This window comes from Mustela lutreola, chromosome 14 (genome assembly GCF_030435805.1).
Source record: "Mustela lutreola isolate mMusLut2 chromosome 14, mMusLut2.pri, whole genome shotgun sequence".
Taxonomy (NCBI): domain Eukaryota; kingdom Metazoa; phylum Chordata; class Mammalia; order Carnivora; family Mustelidae; genus Mustela; species Mustela lutreola.
The window spans coordinates 38,982,943-39,000,549 of NC_081303.1; the positions used below are offsets into that span (position 1 = coordinate 38,982,943).

The 17,607-nt window shown below is 42.4% G+C and overlaps 1 protein-coding gene and 1 long non-coding RNA gene across 2 annotated transcripts; both read left to right on the forward strand.

Annotated features, from left to right (window-relative positions):
* Nucleotides 1-880: 880 nt before the first annotated feature.
* LOC131815083 (uncharacterized) lies at nt 881-6,248 on the forward strand. The gene is made up of 2 exons (XR_009347555.1): nt 881-1,095; nt 5,448-6,248. It is a non-coding gene; the product is annotated as an uncharacterized LOC131815083 (long non-coding RNA).
* A 5,165-nt stretch (nt 6,249-11,413) lies between these two features.
* On the forward strand, nt 11,414-13,439 carry LOC131814608 (protein O-glucosyltransferase 3-like). The gene is given in 2 exon segments (XM_059145675.1): nt 11,414-11,473; nt 11,475-13,439. Coding segments are annotated over 2 exon segments (1,605 nt in total). The 3' UTR covers nt 13,020-13,439.
* The last annotated feature ends 4,168 nt before the right edge of the window (nt 13,440-17,607 follow it).

Genomic DNA, 17,607 nt, shown 5'->3' on the forward strand with positions numbered 1-17,607 from the left:
AGTACTACACTGGGAGGAATTTCCTTGAACATCAAATTTGCCATGTGTTGCTTTGAGTTAGTTGTTAAGCAGTGAGGTGGATTATGTTTCATTATACAGTTGTTTTTATGACTTAGAGTTCCTTTTCTAAATTATTGGAACAGTAATCTCATCCGTTGAAATTAGGTTGGCCTTCAACCTAATGGCCACTGTTTCAAGTGGATTCCTGTCTCTGAAGCAGAAAAACATCGTATTTTTATATCACAGTTTAAGAATATTACAAGTAATAATGAAATCCTACTTAAGAGTTCATGGTCCTTATTATTCTAACTGTCCTAACTTCTTTCAAAATACAAGTTCACATTCTATTTTATTCACAGATAAATAGATTTCGAGTTTAGAAATGTCAAGATTAAGATCATTCTGTGTCCTTTTTAATCTTCAGAGGCATAGTTCTCTTTCAACAACTCTGAAGTGAGAATGAAGTGTTATCTGCCACTTGTCCTAATTCTAATTGGCCCCTTTTAGATTTTCCTAAAAAACTCTGCGCTTCATAAGTTAACAGCTTTTCTGTTTTATAAGCCCTTTATTGCTGAGGGAAAATATATTCTATCTTGAAGCAAACAAGAATAGTTTAGAATCTAATTTTTTCATTTGTTTGTAGTCCTCTGGGCTAGAAACCAAACATTTTATTGAGTGGATATATCAAGGATACATTATGTTGTCTATCCCCCAGTTGGTGAGTGCTGTGTGTGTTTCTGTGTGTGTGTGTGTACATCTACATAATGTAATTGGTTAGAAGTATTTTATAGGTGTACTTAGTGTAGCAGATACTTCCAGTAATAGACTTTCTTTGGTTTATACATAATGACCTATTACCTGTCTTTATTCTTCTAGGGTAATACTGAGCAACCTGTCCAAACCAGCAAGATTGGACTTGGAAGAAGAGAGTATCAGAGTTTACAACACCGCCATCATTCTCAGCGATCTAAATGCCGTCCCCCTAAGGGCATGTATTTAACCCAGGAAGATGTGGTAGCTGTTTCCTGTAGTCCCAATGCAGCCAACACCATCCTGCGGCAACTGGACATGGAGCTGATCTCTTTAAAGCGTCAGGTAGTCTATAAAAATCACCTTTTTAATAATTCTGTCTATTCTGTTCATCCATTTCAGTAAACTAAGTTTTCTACGGATTTTCTCAGCTACCCACTTACATAAGCTCCACTCTTTAAAATTTACTTTATTTCCAAATTCAAAGATGCCTCTGTCTTTTCTAAATTGGAATCCCAGCATTGTTACTGGTTAGCTCTGTGATATTGGGAAATAATAGAATTTCTCTGAGCTTCAGTTTTATATCTATGAAATTAAGGATAAAATACTCATACTTCTCTTGCAGGTTGGTAGGAGTTGGTTGAGATGTTATTGGCAGATTTTTGAGCTGGGTCTGGCACATTTTGAATACTCAGTGAATAATGGCTGCTCTCTTCATCCTCCTCATTGTCACCAGTAGTAGCTGCCATGGTATTATAAATCTATCATCATCATAATCAGGTTAATCATGGTTAAGAGTCAAGATCTAGGGTCAGTGAATGTAAATTTTAACCTTAGCTACATTGTCTAGTTCCTTGGGGGAGCTGGATAACTCTTCTTCTTCTTCTATTTTTTTTTTTAATTTTTATTTATTTTTTAAATTTCTTTTTAGTGTCTGGTTAATTCTTCTTAACTCCGCTTCCTCATCTTGAAATGTAGATAATATGATGCTTGGGAGAAATTAAACAGGTAATATATGAAAAGTGCTTACGACAGTGCATAGCACATAGTAAGTACTCAGCTAATGGTTGCTCTTTGGTCACTGGCCTTTTTACTCATTTTTTCCCCTCTCATTTTCAGAAACAGATAGCTTTCTGTTGTTTTCCCTATCCCTTAGACCTAGTAACTCCTCTAAGTCTGTGCTTTCTTGGTCTATATCAAGCAGTCTTACACTATATGCCAGTGACTTCTGAATCTACTTCTCAGGCTGTGACTTTTCTCCCAAGTTCTGTATTGCTGTATCTCTAGCTACCTGCTAGGCATCTCATCTTACCCCTAAAAGATTGTTTTTCTTTGTTCCCTGTCTGTTGAAACATGAGAATCCGTGTTGATTCATCCCTTATTGTCACATCCCCCAACACACAAGTCCAAGTAGTAAACTAGTTATGTAAGTTTACCTGAGAAATTTTATTTAAATTAGTCTCCTTATTTTTAATCCCATCCCTACTACCTTTGTTCAGGTGTTTATACCCTCTTCCCTGACAATAACTGTCTTGTGGCTTTTCCTTGCTGTTCACTGTTGCTATAGCTCCATGCTACACATTGTTGTCTGTGTTATCTTCTTAAAATACTGGTATGATCAAAATCATTCATTTTGAAGCTCTTCATTAATTTCTACTTGCCTTTAGCAGGTTACAGCAGAGATAGATAGGAATTGATCAAAAGGTCTTGTTAAATTTAAAATTCATTGTGAGTTAAGAAACCACTGAAGGATTTTAGAGAGAGGTATAACATCATCTTATTTATGTTTTCAACTGTATCCCTTTGCATTTTTTATTTTAGTAGTTGCTGTAGGGATTACAGTATGCATCTTCAGCCTACCATATCATCCTTGTTTAGGTATTACAATGTTATCCTTAGAGTTAATATTATACTACTTTATATAAAATGTAAGAATCCTGCAACAGTCTAGTATGGGATCAAGATAGTTTTTCTCTATCCCAAACATTCCTATTTCTCTATCTCTTGACCCTGGTTATTCACCCAAACAGCTCTTATATTTCTCTTTTCTTATCCAACAAACTTCTTGAAGAAATACCTACCATCTTAGCTTCCTCTGCTTTCTTCCCATCACATATTCTCTGACCCTTCCGGTGTAATTTCTGCCCCATACACCATCCCAGTTCTACCACTGGGAAAAGCTATCTTAAGTTTATTTATTAACAAATTGCCAGGTTTTGTGCCCTCTTCTTAGTTCTTATTTTTCTTGAATCTGTCACTGCTCATTAATATCTGACACTGACTACCCCTTCTTCCTTCTTGGAATTCCTTTTCGTTGGCTTTTATGACACCAGGCTCTCTAATGTATATAGTAGGTGTTTGACTGAATGCTTGGCCTTTAGTTGAACAATGAACATGTGCACAATTCCTATCTTCCAAACCATAGCACTCTTTCTTTTTAGAGAACGTATAAAACACTTTGCCTGTAATACCTTTTATTTTATTTTATTTTATTTATTTGTCAGAGAGAGAGAAGGAGAGAGAGCAAACACAGGCAGACAGAATGGCAGGCAGAGGCAGAGGGAGAAGCAGGCTCCCTGCCGAGCAAGGAGCCCGATGTGGGACTCGATCCCAGGATGCTGGGATCATGACCTGAGCCGAAGGCAGCTGCTTAACCAACTGAGCCACCCAGGCGTCCCTGCCTGTAAGATCTTTAAAAAGATTTCAAGTAGTCTTGAAGCTGTTAAGTGTTTCCGTTCATGATCTCAGGGTTGTGAGATTGAGGCCAACATGAGCTCCATGCTCAGCACTGTATCTGCTTGTCCCTCTCCCTCAACTCTTCCTCGCATGCGTGCACATGCTCTCTCAAATAAATAAATAAGCAAACAAACAAATAAAATCTTTTCTTCAGTCTTTAGGCAGAATTCAGATTGCCTGTTTTGTCCCAGCATAACTCTTCCTACATGCTGTTCTGCCTGAAAGGCATTCCAGCCAAACCTTGCCTGCTTGCTTAATTCTTTGTAATCCTTTGAAACTAAATTTGGGTGTCATCTCCTTGGGAGAACTTAACCCTCTTTTCCCTATTACCCACGTGTGTTAACATGAATACAAAATATTTGCTCTCTTTTCTCTCTTCCTCCAAGTCTACATTAGGTGTTTGAGCTTTCTTTACATTTTTATATTTCTATATTTTTATATAATACATATATTTATATATTTATGGAAATATATAAATATTTTTATATTTATACTTTTATATTTATTTATCTCCCCACTGATCTGTGAAATCCTTAAGGAATTTATGTTTTTACCTTTTATCTTTGTGTGTATAACATGATGGGCCAACTAACTACATTTGAATTAACCTAGATTTTTACATTTTAGCTGTGTTAAAATCTCTGAGAAAAAAAATTCACAAGTCACTTTATAAATATTTGATTGTTCATACTGGAAGTGGGGAAAAAAACAAGCCAAGAAAAACATGTAAACAAATGAAGAAACAAAAATCTTAATCCTTAATATTCTAGGTAAAGATGAATAATATTGCTAGTAGAATGATAGTTAAAAACTTGGCATGGTTCACATTCAGGTTCTGCTGCATCTGTCTGTTGCATAGGGAACATTTCTGGACTTCTCTGTGCCCTGCCTTCCTCATCTGTAGAGTGGGTACTGTAAAAGTAGAGTCAGTTCTGCTATAATGCTTATTTTGAAAACATGAATTTGTTCCAACACAATTAATATACTAGGGAACAATTTGAGTGTAATGTGAATTTTGCATTTGCTTATATTTTATTTTTATCAGTGGAAAACTGATCTAGCTGAGTATATGTCCAAATACTTCAGATGTGTACCAGTTCTCTCAATTCACTATATGTTATGAACCATACACCTCTATAGCTGGCGTTAAAATTTTTCATTTGATTTTGAATAACCCTTCTCCTACCATTTCCCAGTAACTCACATGGTGCAATTATTTGACACTTCTATAAGTAACCTGAGGTCTTTTCCAAGGTAAAGTGCCATCTTTATTGTAGCCTTTGTAAATTTCTTTATTATTTAGAATGCATAAATCTGCTATCATTTTTATGAGGTTCCTGTCTTTTTTTTTATTTGTCACTGATGAAGTTTCTCAGTGTTGGGTCCCAGGCTCTGTTTCCCCATAAGTCCTGTGATTTTTATTGTGCAATTTTGCCTAGTGGGGTGATTTTTGAGAAGGCCTATGTCAGGTTATAGCAGAACTGATTATACTTACTTAACAAAGTAGTAGTGAGAATTAAGTGATTTATTACATGTGAGGTACCAACAATGATGCTTAACCTAATAAACACCTAATACTATCCACTCGCATCATTATTATTCTTATTGGGATAATTGTTATTTTTATTAAAACATTATAGTAATGAGCAATATTGATGGAATTTAATTCCTCTGTATACCATTTGTCTTATAACAGACATTGTTAAAAAATACTCAGATACTATAATTTGTAGACTGTTGATTGGCCTACTAGAGATCTATTAGTTAATATAATTAGTTAATATATATAGTTTCTTGATGTGGGTATTAGTTGTGTGGCCCAAGTGTGGTAAAATGTAATTGTCTGTCCTCCTGAAATAAAATTTAAGATGGATTTGGTATATATCCTTTTCACTTACTGAGTACTCATATGTTTACCTAAGAATGAGATCTGATTCATATTTTGGGTTATTTTTTTGAAGGTTCAGAATGCTAAACAAGTAAACAGTGCACTTAAACAGAAAATGGAAGGTGGAATTGAAGAATTCAAACCTCCTGAGGTATGTTATTGAAGAGTATGTGACTAAGTATGGTGAAACCTTATTCTTTGAGTTATATCCAGTATTTACTATTTTGGTCCCATGTGTTGTTAATACTTTGAAGATACCATAGCATGGGTAATTAGTCATGTCTCTATATTGTTATTTAGATAGTCTTTTGAGACTTGAATAATGATTTAAGTGAAGTCATTTCTTTCCTGCTGTTAGCAATACATATCAAGCAAAGTAAGTAGGGAAAAACAGCTATACAGATAGGCCCAGTGCACATGAACACGGAAAGTAATTAATGAGCAAACCAGTATGTTTCTGGGTCTGCAGCAGTGTTTGCTCAAAGCCTTTTCCTAGCTATGTGAATTTGTAACACAGAAAGAAAAAGAACATAAGAAAAAGAGTTCGGTTTAGCAATTTTAACAATTTTTTTATTTTAAGGTATTTGTCTTTTGACTCAGATTTCTAATGAGGATTTTAGTATGTGGACTTAATTAACATTTTTGTACTCCTGTCCCTGAAAATTTGAAATCTAAGAACGAGATATAGATTAACCATTTTCTCAATTCTTCCCTCTGTTTCCTCTGAAACCTAATATATATCTGATATTTGCGATAATTATAGGAGTACTTAAATGCCTGTAATTCCAATCAAGTCTTTTCACAGAAGCTCCTATTGTAAATCTTTTCTCTTGTTTCTTTTTTTAAAGATTTGTATGCTGTGCTTCATATCCTGGACTTGCCTTTTTTATGTATTTAATAATCAAATCATCCTTATTTGGTCCTAATGGTTTGTCCCCCCAGTCACAAGTTGCCTGAAATATCTACGAATGAAATATGCACGAGGGGCTTGAGGGGAGGGCAGCAAGGTTGCGGGCAGGGCTTCAGAACGAATGCACCAGATGTTGTCTCCCTCATTAGAATCTTTCAGAAAGGAAGAATCCTCAGGAATAAAGTTGTTCTTGGGGTTTTTTTTGTTTTGTTTTGAATGGTTTCTTTCACAAAGGTTAGATAATGAGAAAGAATGAAATATACATAGACTAATATACCATCTCATTCCAAACCCACAAGTAAACCGACAAACATTCAAGTGACATTTTTATTTATTGAACGATAGTAATACAAAGAATACTACTTTATATTATTGTAACAAAAATTATTTTAAATTTTATATTAAAATTATTTAAATTTCATATCTATGCATTAAGATGCATAAAATCCAAGAGCTTTAAATGCCTGTAATTTTGTAACTTAAAAAATTAAATTAGAAAATTATATTAGAGATTAAAAATAGGGGACTACCATGAAGAACTTTATGTCAATAAATTGAAAAATTTAAACAAAGCTTAGAAATTTGTAGGAAAATATATCTTCCCAAAATTGTCTTAAGAAGGAAAGCCTGATAAATTTATAGTCATTAAATAAAATGAAGGAACAGTTAACATTTTTTTCATAAGAAAATACTAGGCCCAGACAGTTTTACCGAGAAAGTCTACCAAATTTTCAAGGAAACAATGATTCTAACCTCAAATTTTCCCAAAAAATGGAAGGATAGCTTCACCCATTAACATGGCATAAAAGTAAGACATGAAAGTGCAATAGCATAACTGTGTGGTATCTAATTTGATGCTCACATAAATTCCAAGAAGTAGATGAAGCAAATACTATTTTACATGACAAATCCCTCTGGGCCTCAGAGAGGTTAACTGGCTTGATCAACATCAAATCTAGTAAATAGTGAAATTTTGACTATATTTCACAGTCCTAGAATCCAGGTGGAGTCCAAGATTCATTTCCTGCTCACTCTTACTTTTGTAAGTTTTCATTTAATAGCAAAATTGTGTATTATTTCTCACATTTAAATGCGGTTTGGGGTTAGAGTTATCAGACATATATGACATCTTTTGAGTTTTTCTAAAAATAATGATCCAAATGAAACAACCAGAATCTTAACACTCTACCATCCATACACTGAAGTTTGAATATTAGTTTGAGGTTGATTTATTGAACTCCTATGACTTGAAAAATATATATAGGTTTATTATCTAGGAAACAGGATATATTTATATTTATCATGTCTTATCTGTTGCTTTGCAGGGGAAAATATCCTGAATAGATCTATTTCAAAATACAAAATTAACAGTCTTAGTAAAGACGTTGAAAAATCATGTCATGATCACCTTTTCTTTAGGTTAGATAGAATTTCTGCCTCATATGTAATAAAAGAAATTTCATTAGCCATTAGAACAGTAGGCTACTAAGTGATGTAACTCAACTGAAAGTAAACAGGTACTAAGATGCTTTACTTCTCTTTTGGTTGTATTTGTTCTTTTCACTTAGGAAAAAAATTGGTGAAGAAAGTTTATTCACTCCCATAAGTATTGTTCACTTATTTCATGTAAGGCACTGTTTTAGGCACTTTGGGAAATTTGTGTAGATTTTTCCATCTGCATTAAAAAAAGAAATGTCTAGATAGTATAAGACAAACTGATTAAAGTTGTGTGATAGATTTATAAGTAAAAAGCTACAGGAAAACAAGTGGTAATTACTCATTCTGGTGCAGTTCAGAAGAGGAAATTTTGTGATCACAAGACCACCCCAGGCTCTTTAGCAGTGATAACTCCACTCTCAGCTGAGGGAAATTCAGAGCGATTACACCCTGGCATAGCCCAACAGTGGATCCAGAGTAAAAGGAAAGACATTGTGAGCCAAATGACAGAAGCCTACCTTAACCAGTCACTAGACACTCTTCTGTCCAGGGACTTAATCATGAAGGAGGACTATGAACTCATTAGTACCAAACCTACAAGGACTTCAAAGGTCAGACAGTTACTGGACACCACTGACATCCAAGGAGAAGAATTTGCCAAAGTTATAGTACAAAAGTTGAAAGATAACAAGCAAATGGGTCTTCAACCTTACCCGGAAATACTTGTGGTTTCTCGATCACAATCTTTATATTTATTTCAAAATAAAAGCTCATAAGTGAAAAAAAAAAAAAAAAAAAGAAGGTAGAGCCAGATCTTAGCAAAGTTCAGGAAAAGGAACAGAAATGTCATCTTTGGAAGCAGATGCCATACTTTAAGAAGGTGGAAAAGAAGAAAAATTAAACTTCTTAGGTAATAGTTCTCATTGTCTGTGAGTTACACTTCCAAGTTCCAAGTACTGACCATTCCCAGATCCCAGGAGTTTGCTTACTGAGTAGCCCGCAGGCTCCAAATGTACCCAATCATCCAAACCCCAGCGATAGCCACATACATGGACGTTTGAAGACTTAGGAAGTTGGACATCTCCAGATTATCCCTTTTAAGTCGAAAGTCTTGTTGCTTTAAATTTAAAATCTCATGGCTTTGACAGCCAAGTTGTGGCGGTGAAGACCTTTACCAAATACTTTGCTCCCTGGTATCAGGAGAGGAGACTGGACTCCAATGAACCTACAGAACCAACAAGGTGGCTGGATCTTTCAGGATGCCAAGACAATAGAGAAGAACCTGGTTGTTTCTGTCTTTATTTTACAGAAAAGAACAATTATATTCTCATTAAAATTTCAGGCAAAAATGAACAGTTTCCTTCCCCAGCAGACAGCTGGACATGAGGGTCCGTGGTCAGAGGACAAGTTGTCAGAGCAAATCGCGTGACGGATGCAGCTTTGTCTTATTCACTCTGGTATCTGCAGCCTACAGGCCCAGCGCAGTCCCGGGGCATCTGTAACACCCAGGAAATAGTCGCTGGATGGATGGAACAGGGATGGGAATGAACAGATCACAGCGAGGCAGGTGATGGTCAGAGTCAAGGGAACGAAAGGAGGACAAGCAGAAGTCTCCCTCTTTCTGTAAATTAGGAGAAACATAATAGGTAACTTTCCAAATTACACAGAGAAAAACAATCTCTAATTCTTCAGAAAAAGGGCATTCTGAGGACATGAGGAAAAGCTATGTTGACCCACAGCGACATCTCGTGACCAGTCTGCAAGCAGCATTCAGCCCCGTGAGAAAGGAGGGTGGAGAGCTGACAGGTGCAGCAGGTGAGAGACTGCTAAGGTTTGCGGGGGGCTTGGCACTTTACTAAGCCCTTGTCTCTGCCTTATTTCACCCGGTATCTTAGCCAGATGCCACAGACTGTAATCAAGTCCGATGGGGTCTGGGATCCTGGTGAGCTGGGCTCCCTCTGCTCTCTGTCACAGATGGGAAGGGGTGGGCGGGAGGACGCAGCCCCTCAGCAGTGCCAGACGACAGAGATGCCTGTAGGGCTGGGCAGCCACCGCAGGACCTGCACAGTGTCTCCTCAGGGGGAATGATGTCTCTGTCTGCACTGGGGGGCCCATGAGTGACCTTTCCAACCCCTCTTCCCAGAGAGCCCCGGACCCTAGAGCCCGGCATCTGCCACATGACTGTGTCAGGATTTGTGTTCACAGGATGTTCCCAACACACTGGTCCCAATGGTCTCAAAGGGCTACAACTGGTCTCAATGGTCTTATGTCTCCAGCCTTTAAAATGCCCACATTTCAATGACTGATGGACAATTTCTGTCCCCTGTCTTGGACTCTGGCTTCCTCAAGTGAGGGTCTTTTTTGTACCTGCAGCCCCAGCACTTGGGGAATGTAAATAGGAAATAAACTTTTGGGACTTCATCAAAATCAAAAGCTTCTTCACAGCAAAGGAAATAGTCAACAAAACAAAGAGGCAACCCACGGAATGGGAGAAGATATTTGCAAATGACAGTACAGACTAAAGGTTGATATCCAGGATCTATAAAGAACTCCTCAAACTCAACACACACAAAACAGACAATCATATAAAAAAAAGTGGGCAGAAGATATGAACAGACACTTCTCCAGTGAAGACATACAAATGGCTATCAGATACATGAAAAAATGTTCATCACTAGCCATCAGGGAGATTCAAATTAAAACCACATTGAGATACCACCTTACACCAGTTAGACTGGCCAAAATTAGCAAGACAGGAAACAACGTGTTGGAGAGGATGTGGATAAAGGGGAACCCTCTTACACTGTTGGTGGGATTGCAAGTTAGTGCAGCCTCTTTGGAGAACAGTGTGGAGATTTCTCAAGAAATTAAAAATAGAACTTCCCTATGACCCTGCAATTGCACTCCTGGGTATTTACCCCAAAGATACAGATGGAGTGAAAAGAAGGGCCATCTGTACCCCAATGTTTACAGCAGCAATGGCCACGGTCACCAAACTGTGGAAAGAACCAAGATGCCCTCCAATGGACGAATGGATAAGGAAGATGTGGTCCATATACACTATGGAGTATTATGCCTCCATCAGAAAGGATGAATACCCAACTTTTGTAGCAACATGGATGGGACTGGAAGAGATTATGCTGAATGAAATAAGTCAAGCAGAGAGAGCCAATTATCATATGGTTTCACTTATTGTGGAGCATAACAAATAGCATGGAGGACATGGGGAGATAGGAGAAGGGATTTGGGTGAAATTGGAAGGGGAGGTGAACCGTGAGAGACTATGGATTCTGAAAAACAATCTGAGGGTTTTGAAGGGGCAGTGGGTGGGAGGTCGGGGTACCAGGTGGTGGGTATTATAGAGGGCACGGATTGCATGGAGCACTGGGTGTGGTGCAAAAATAATGAATACTGTTATGCTGAAAATAAACAAAAAAAAATTTTAAAAAAAAGAAAGAAGAAGCAGAGACAGGGAAGTTCCCTGGTTTTTTTTTCTTTTTCTTTTTTTAACCCAAAACTCCAGGACACAAATATTCAAAGGTGTTCCTCATCTCTCTCTATCAGGAAGGACAAAAAGAAATTGCCAGCAACTTTATTTTCTCATTATTTTTTTTAAAGATTTATTTATTTATTTGGCAGTTAAAATGAGCATAAGAGTGCATGCAGAGAGCCGGACGCCGGACCCCGCGACCATGCGCCGCCTCCCGCCGGCCGCGCTGCTGCCGCTGCCACTCGCCCTGCTTGTGGCCACGGGGGACCCCCAAGGCGCCAGTGAGCGCGCCGTGGAGCCTGGTGTGGGGGGCCGGGCTGCGGGCGGGCGTCGTGCTGCCCGTCTGCTACTTCTACCTGCAGGCCGTGAACTCGCAGGGCCAGAACCTCACTCGCTCGCCCCCAGGTCAAACACTATTCAAAGTAGTAATCAAATCTCTTTCACCTAAAGAGTTAGTCCGGATTCACGTCCTCAAACCTTTGGACAGGAACGATGGGACATTTTTGATGCGATATAGGATGTATGAAACTGCCAGTGAAGGGCTGAAGATAGAGGTCCTTTACTGTGATGAGCACGTGGCTCAGTCTCCTTATATTTTGAAAGGATCAGTGTACCACGAGTACTGTGAATGTCCAGAAGGGGATCCTCAGGCCTGGCAGAAAACTCTTTCTTCTCCAACCAAGGAACCACAGATTGCAAAGGATTTTGCTTCCTTCCCCGGCATCAATCTCCAGCAAATACTAAATGAAGTTCCAAAAAAGTTTGGGGATGAGAGGGGTGCCATTGTTCACTACACGATTCTCAATAACCGCATCTACCGGAGATCTTTAGGGAAGTACACAGAGTTCAAAATGTTCTCGGATGAGATTTTGCTGTCACTGGCAAGAAAGGTCCTTCTCCCCGATTTAAAATTTTATATTAATCTTGGAGATTGGTCTCTGGAGCATCGGCAAGTCAATGAAATCCCGGGCCCTTTGCCTATTATTTCATGGTGCGGCTCCCTGGATTCACGGGACATTATCCTTCCAACGTATGACATCACCCACTCCACGCTCGAAGCAATGAGGGGTGTCACCAATGATCTCCTCTCTATTCAGGGAAATACAGGGCCTTCCTGGATCAACAAAACCGAGAAAGCTTTCTTCAGAGGTAGAGATAGCCGAGAAGACAGGCTCCAGTTGGTACAGCTCTCCAAGGAAAATCCAGAGCTCCTAGATGCAGGAATTACAGGATATTTCTTTTTCCAAGAGAAAGAAAAGGAGCTTGGAAAAGCTAAATTGACAGGTTTCTTTGATTTCTTTAAGTACAAGTATCAAGTGAATGTGGATGGGACCGTGGCGGCTTACAGATATCCATACCTCATGTTGGGTGACAGCTTGGTTTTGAAGCAGGACTCGACGTATTACGAACATTTCTATATGGCACTAACGCCTTGGAAACATTATGTTCCAATTAAAAGAAATCTTAGTGATTTACTAGAGAAAGTTAAGTGGGCCAAGGAAAATGATGGAGAAGCCAGGAAGATTGCAAAAGAAGGGCAGCTGGCCGCGAGGGAGCTGCTGCAGCCACGCCGGCTCTTCTGCTACTATTATGGAGTACTCCAGAAATACGTGAGCGCCAGTCCAGCAAACCCAAAATACGTGATGGGATGGAGCTCGTTCCTCAGTCAGATGATAATGCGTCCCCGTGCCAGTGCCTCCGGGAAAGACCTTCCAGAGAAGAGCTTTAAGTCAGCTCCCATCGACAGTCCTGCAAGTGCCAGCGACAGGTTGAAGGCAAGCCTTCAGACAGAGGCCGGGCGGCGGTGAACGCAGTCGAGGAGACATGTGGACAGGCAGAGCAAGATGAGAGCAAGTGTTACAGGTCTCTTTGAATATAATTTTCTGTTGTGTAAAAACCTCCATCATCAACATCGCAGTTTCTCGAAACAGAAAACTTGCAGGTCACTGTGGACAGAGAGGCTTTGCCAGAATAGAAATCATTCCCTGTGAAATGATTTCCACCATATTTCCTAGTTTGTTCACTTTCCCTCTCCCTCTTCCAACTATGAAGGGAAAATGTTGGTGCAGGTTCCTCCCCTCTTATTGAATAATTTCTCCTCCTACAAGCTGCTTTGGACATTCTGTAATAGCAAACCTCCTCTTGGAAGGTCTGATAAGGATAATTAAGGAAGAAGAGCGTGGCTCCCTTGTTGAAGGTAGCTGGGAGACTGTGGAGGCCACATTTTTCTGGCCCAGCAGCATGGAATTTTTGGCTGAGCAAGCGCACAGAAAGGGATGATTTTAACAGCAGGCTTTCCGGAGGCAGGGAGACCGCGGTAAAGGGAAACGGGCGATGTTCCCGCCTGAGCGGCTGGGCTTCAAGGACCCGTATCCTCCTCTCCCCCGGAGGCCTGCTGCTAGTTCGGGGTTTCTCAAGGGCATCGTCAAGCAGGCTTGCATGACCAGTACAATTTCTCATTAGTGATATTTCAAGCAGCCTATCATTCTGAGGGACGGGTACATTTCCCCCTTTTTGTTAATGCAGAAGCAGCAAATCCGTTTTGCAAGTTCTTGAACCATTAGTCGTCAGAAAGATTTCCATGAGCATCTGAGGACTAAGCATAAAATGATTATAGCAATAAAAAGTGTCATCATTCCACCTATAATGCCAGCACCAGTGTTTTGATCCAAGCAAAGGGGTTTACATCAGATAAAATATCACTAATCCTTTGAGTGAAACTCACACTTGGAACTGATGGTAAGGATCACAGGGAATGCCCTGAATAGTATCTTGAAGGTGTTTAATATCCACAGTTAAATTACCACCATCATGACTACTAATATGGGTCTGGGATGTATCACATAGCACACGGGTGCTAAATTGAGGACAGGAGTCAGGTGGCTCATCAGGCTCTGGGTGTGGCCAGGGGGCACTGCCAAAAGTGGTGGTGTCCTCAGGGAAGCATGTGGGTTTCTCCCAGTCTGAGGGTTTTGTGCAGCTCTGAATGCCATGGTCTCCTCCTGGGTTGCAGGCAGACTCCTTGGGTCTATCTCCTGAGTCCTCAATCAGGAGGGCTCAGGGGACAGGCCCCAGGGGACAGAAGCCTGCAACCCAACCGAGAGTTACCAGCGCTGGGATGGGCGCCCCAGAGGGCTGAGTAGAGGGTGGTTTTGGCCACATGTGAGTGTGGCTTGCAGAGGGCTTTCTCACATGATTTGGGCTGCGACCACTCGGGAACCTCAGCCAGTCCCAGGCAGTGCCACTGGAAATGAGTTCCCCAGGGGCTTTCCAGCCAATTCTTATCTCACAATCTTTCTGCCCAAATCAATATCGATATTGATTTGGGCAGAAAGATCATGAGACTTGGCTGGCATTGGGTGGCAATTCCAGCCACGCTGGCAGTCTACAGTGCTTTCTCACTAGGTGGGTACTTGTCAGGCCATCCAGGAACATGGGCCAGGTTCATGCAGCTCCCTCAAGGGCCCCTGACCAGGGGAGCATTTCGGGGGAAGAATTGAGGGAGTGGGTCCAGCTGAGAGTCAGCCTCCATGTTTGTCGCCTTGTGGGTCGCCGAAGGTGGGGGTGGGTTTGAGGGTGCATGCAGGTTTCTCCTGCTCTGAGGGTTTTGCACAGCTCTGAATGGCACAATTTCCTCCTGGGTGGCAGCCAGAGTCCTGGGGTGTGGCTCAGTGGTCCCCAGTCTCAAAGGCATGGGGGCCAGGTCTCTGGGGAAGGAAGCCTGAAAACCCAACCAAGGGTTAGGGTTAGGGTGTAGGGGCATAGCAGGCCCAATCTGCCAGCACTGAGGCAGGATCCCCAGGGGGCTGAGTGAAGGACTGGGGTCAGGTGGTGTATCAGGCTCCAGGTTTTGTGGCCAGGGGGCCGCTGCAAGTGGCCTCAGGGAGGTATGTGGGTTTCTCCCAGTCTGAGAGTTCTGCACAGCTCCAAATGGCATGGCTTCCTAGTGGAGGCCGGCAGATTCCTAGCATTTGGCTCTGGAGTCCCTAATCTGGAGAGATTGGGGGACAGGCCTCTGGGGACAGAAGCCCAAAAACTCAACTGAGGTTTAGGGTCAGGGCCTAGGGGCATGGCAGGCCTGATCTGCCAACGCTGGGACAGGGACTCCAGGGGGCTGAGTAGTGGGATGGGTTGGCCACATGTGTGCCTGGCTCATAGAGGGCTTTCTCACAGGGTCAGGCTGCGACCACTCAGGACCCTGTGCGAGGCCAGGAAATGGGCCCTATGGGACCGTGCCACCCAAAGCGAGTTCACTGGGCATTTTCTTGCCAATTCTCATGAGCTTTCTGCCTGTATTGATATCAATTTGGGCAGAAAGCTCGTGAGAATTGGACAGTGCTGGGCGGCGAGTTGGGTCGCACTATTGTCCACTGTCTAGAGCACTTTCTCGCTAGGTGCATGTCACGGCTATCCCGGGACATGGGCTGGTATGTGGCTCCCCTGAGAGCCTCTGCCCACAGGAGCTTTCCAGGGGCAGAGTGGAGGGAGGGGGTCTGGATGAGCGTCAGCCTCCATGTCTGTGGCCCAGTGGGTTGTTGAGGGTGGACTCAAGAGGGGCATGCACATTTCTCCCGCTCTAAGGCTTTTGCGCAAATCCAAATGGCACTGTTTCCTCCTGAGTGGTAGGCGGAGTCCTGGGGTATGGCTCAGGGCTCCCCAATCTGGAGGGTTTGGGGGACAGTTCCCTGGGGATGGAAGCCTGAAAACCCAACTGAGGGATAGGGTGAGGGCCTAGGGGTCTGGCAAGTCTGACCCACCAGTGCCGGGGCACACACCGCAGGGGACTGATTAGTGGGAGGCATTGGCCTCATGTGTGCCTGGCTCACATGGGCTTTCTTATAGGATTTGGGGCATGACCACTCGGGATCCCGGGCCAAGCCCAGGTGGCAGCCCCTGGCAGGCCTGTGCCACCAGAAGTGAGTTCACTGGGGATTTTCCGGCCAATTCTCAGGAGCTTTCTGCCCAAATAGATAGCAAATGGGCCCAAAAACTCGTGAGAAATAGCTGACCTGTGCTTCCATTTGGGCCGCGTGCGTGCCAAATGTTTGGAATGCTTTCTTGCTAGGTGCATGTTGCAACTATCTGGGGCCAAAGGCTGGGCCCATGCGGCTCCCCTGAGGGTTCCCACAGAGACAAGCTCCCTTGGGGGCAGAGTTGATGGAGAGGTTAAGGCTGACAATCAGGCTCTGGATTTGTGGCCGGGGGATTGAGGGAGCCCTGAAAGCAGGGTTGGCCTTAGGAGGGCATGCAGGTTTCTCTCACTCTGAGGGTTCTGTGCATCTCTGAATGGCATGGTTTTCCCCTGGCTGGCAGGCAGAGTCCTGTGGTGTGACTCAGGGGTCCCCAATCTGGAGGGCTTTGGGGCCATACCTCTGGGACAGAAGCCTGAAAATCCAACCTAGGGTTTGAGTTAGGTTGCCTAGGGGCATGGCAGGCTTGATCTACCTGCACTGAGGTGGTATTCCCCAGGCAGCTGAGTTGAGGGTGGGGGTCAGTCGGTGCATCAGGCTCCGGGTTTGTGGCCAGGGGGCCACCGAAGGTGGGGGTTCCCTCAGGCAGGGCATGCAGTTTCCTCCTGCTCTGAAAGTTCTTTGCAGCTTCAAACAACACGGTTTCCTCCTGGGTGGCAGGCAGACTACTGGTGTATGGCTCTGGGGTCCCCCATCTGGAGGGCTTGGGTGCCAGGTTTTTGGGGACAGAAGCCTGAAAACCCAACCTAGGGTTAGGGCCTGGGGTATGGCAGGCCCGATCTTCCAGCACTGATGTGGGTTCCCCAGGCTGCTGAGTAGAGAGTGGGGTTGGCTAGTATTCTGAGACAATTCGTGCCACTCATGTGTCTGGTATTTAGAGGACTTTCTCCCAGGGTTCAGGCAGTGAACACTCAGAGGACCGCGGGCCTGGCCTGGGTGGTTCCCCTGAAGCCCCCAGCACTGGAAACAAGTTGGCTGGGGGTTTCTAGCAATCTCACAGGACTTCTGCCCACTCAATATTGTTCTCTTGAAGTCAGAGTATTAGTTGTTCTGAGGAGACCTTGATACCCTAGTGTTAAGTGATCAGCCATAACTAACGTGAGTAATCTACTTCTTATAGCAGGAAGAAACATTAAAATAGTACAACATATTTACTAACTGAACTCCATACTTTAATGCAAACCTTGGCAATTTTTTGTTGTTGTTGTTAAAGAATTTATTTGAGAAAGATAGATAGCATGAGAGAGCACGAGGGGAAGTCAGAGGGAATAGCAGACTCCCCATGGGGCTGGGAGCCTGATGTGGGACTCGACCCCACGACCTGAGCCCAAGTCAATTGCCACCCATGTACCCTTTGGCAAGATTCTTAATATTTTTTAAAATCAAGGCTGTCACTTTGTTTACTCTCTGTATCTATTCCTGAAAG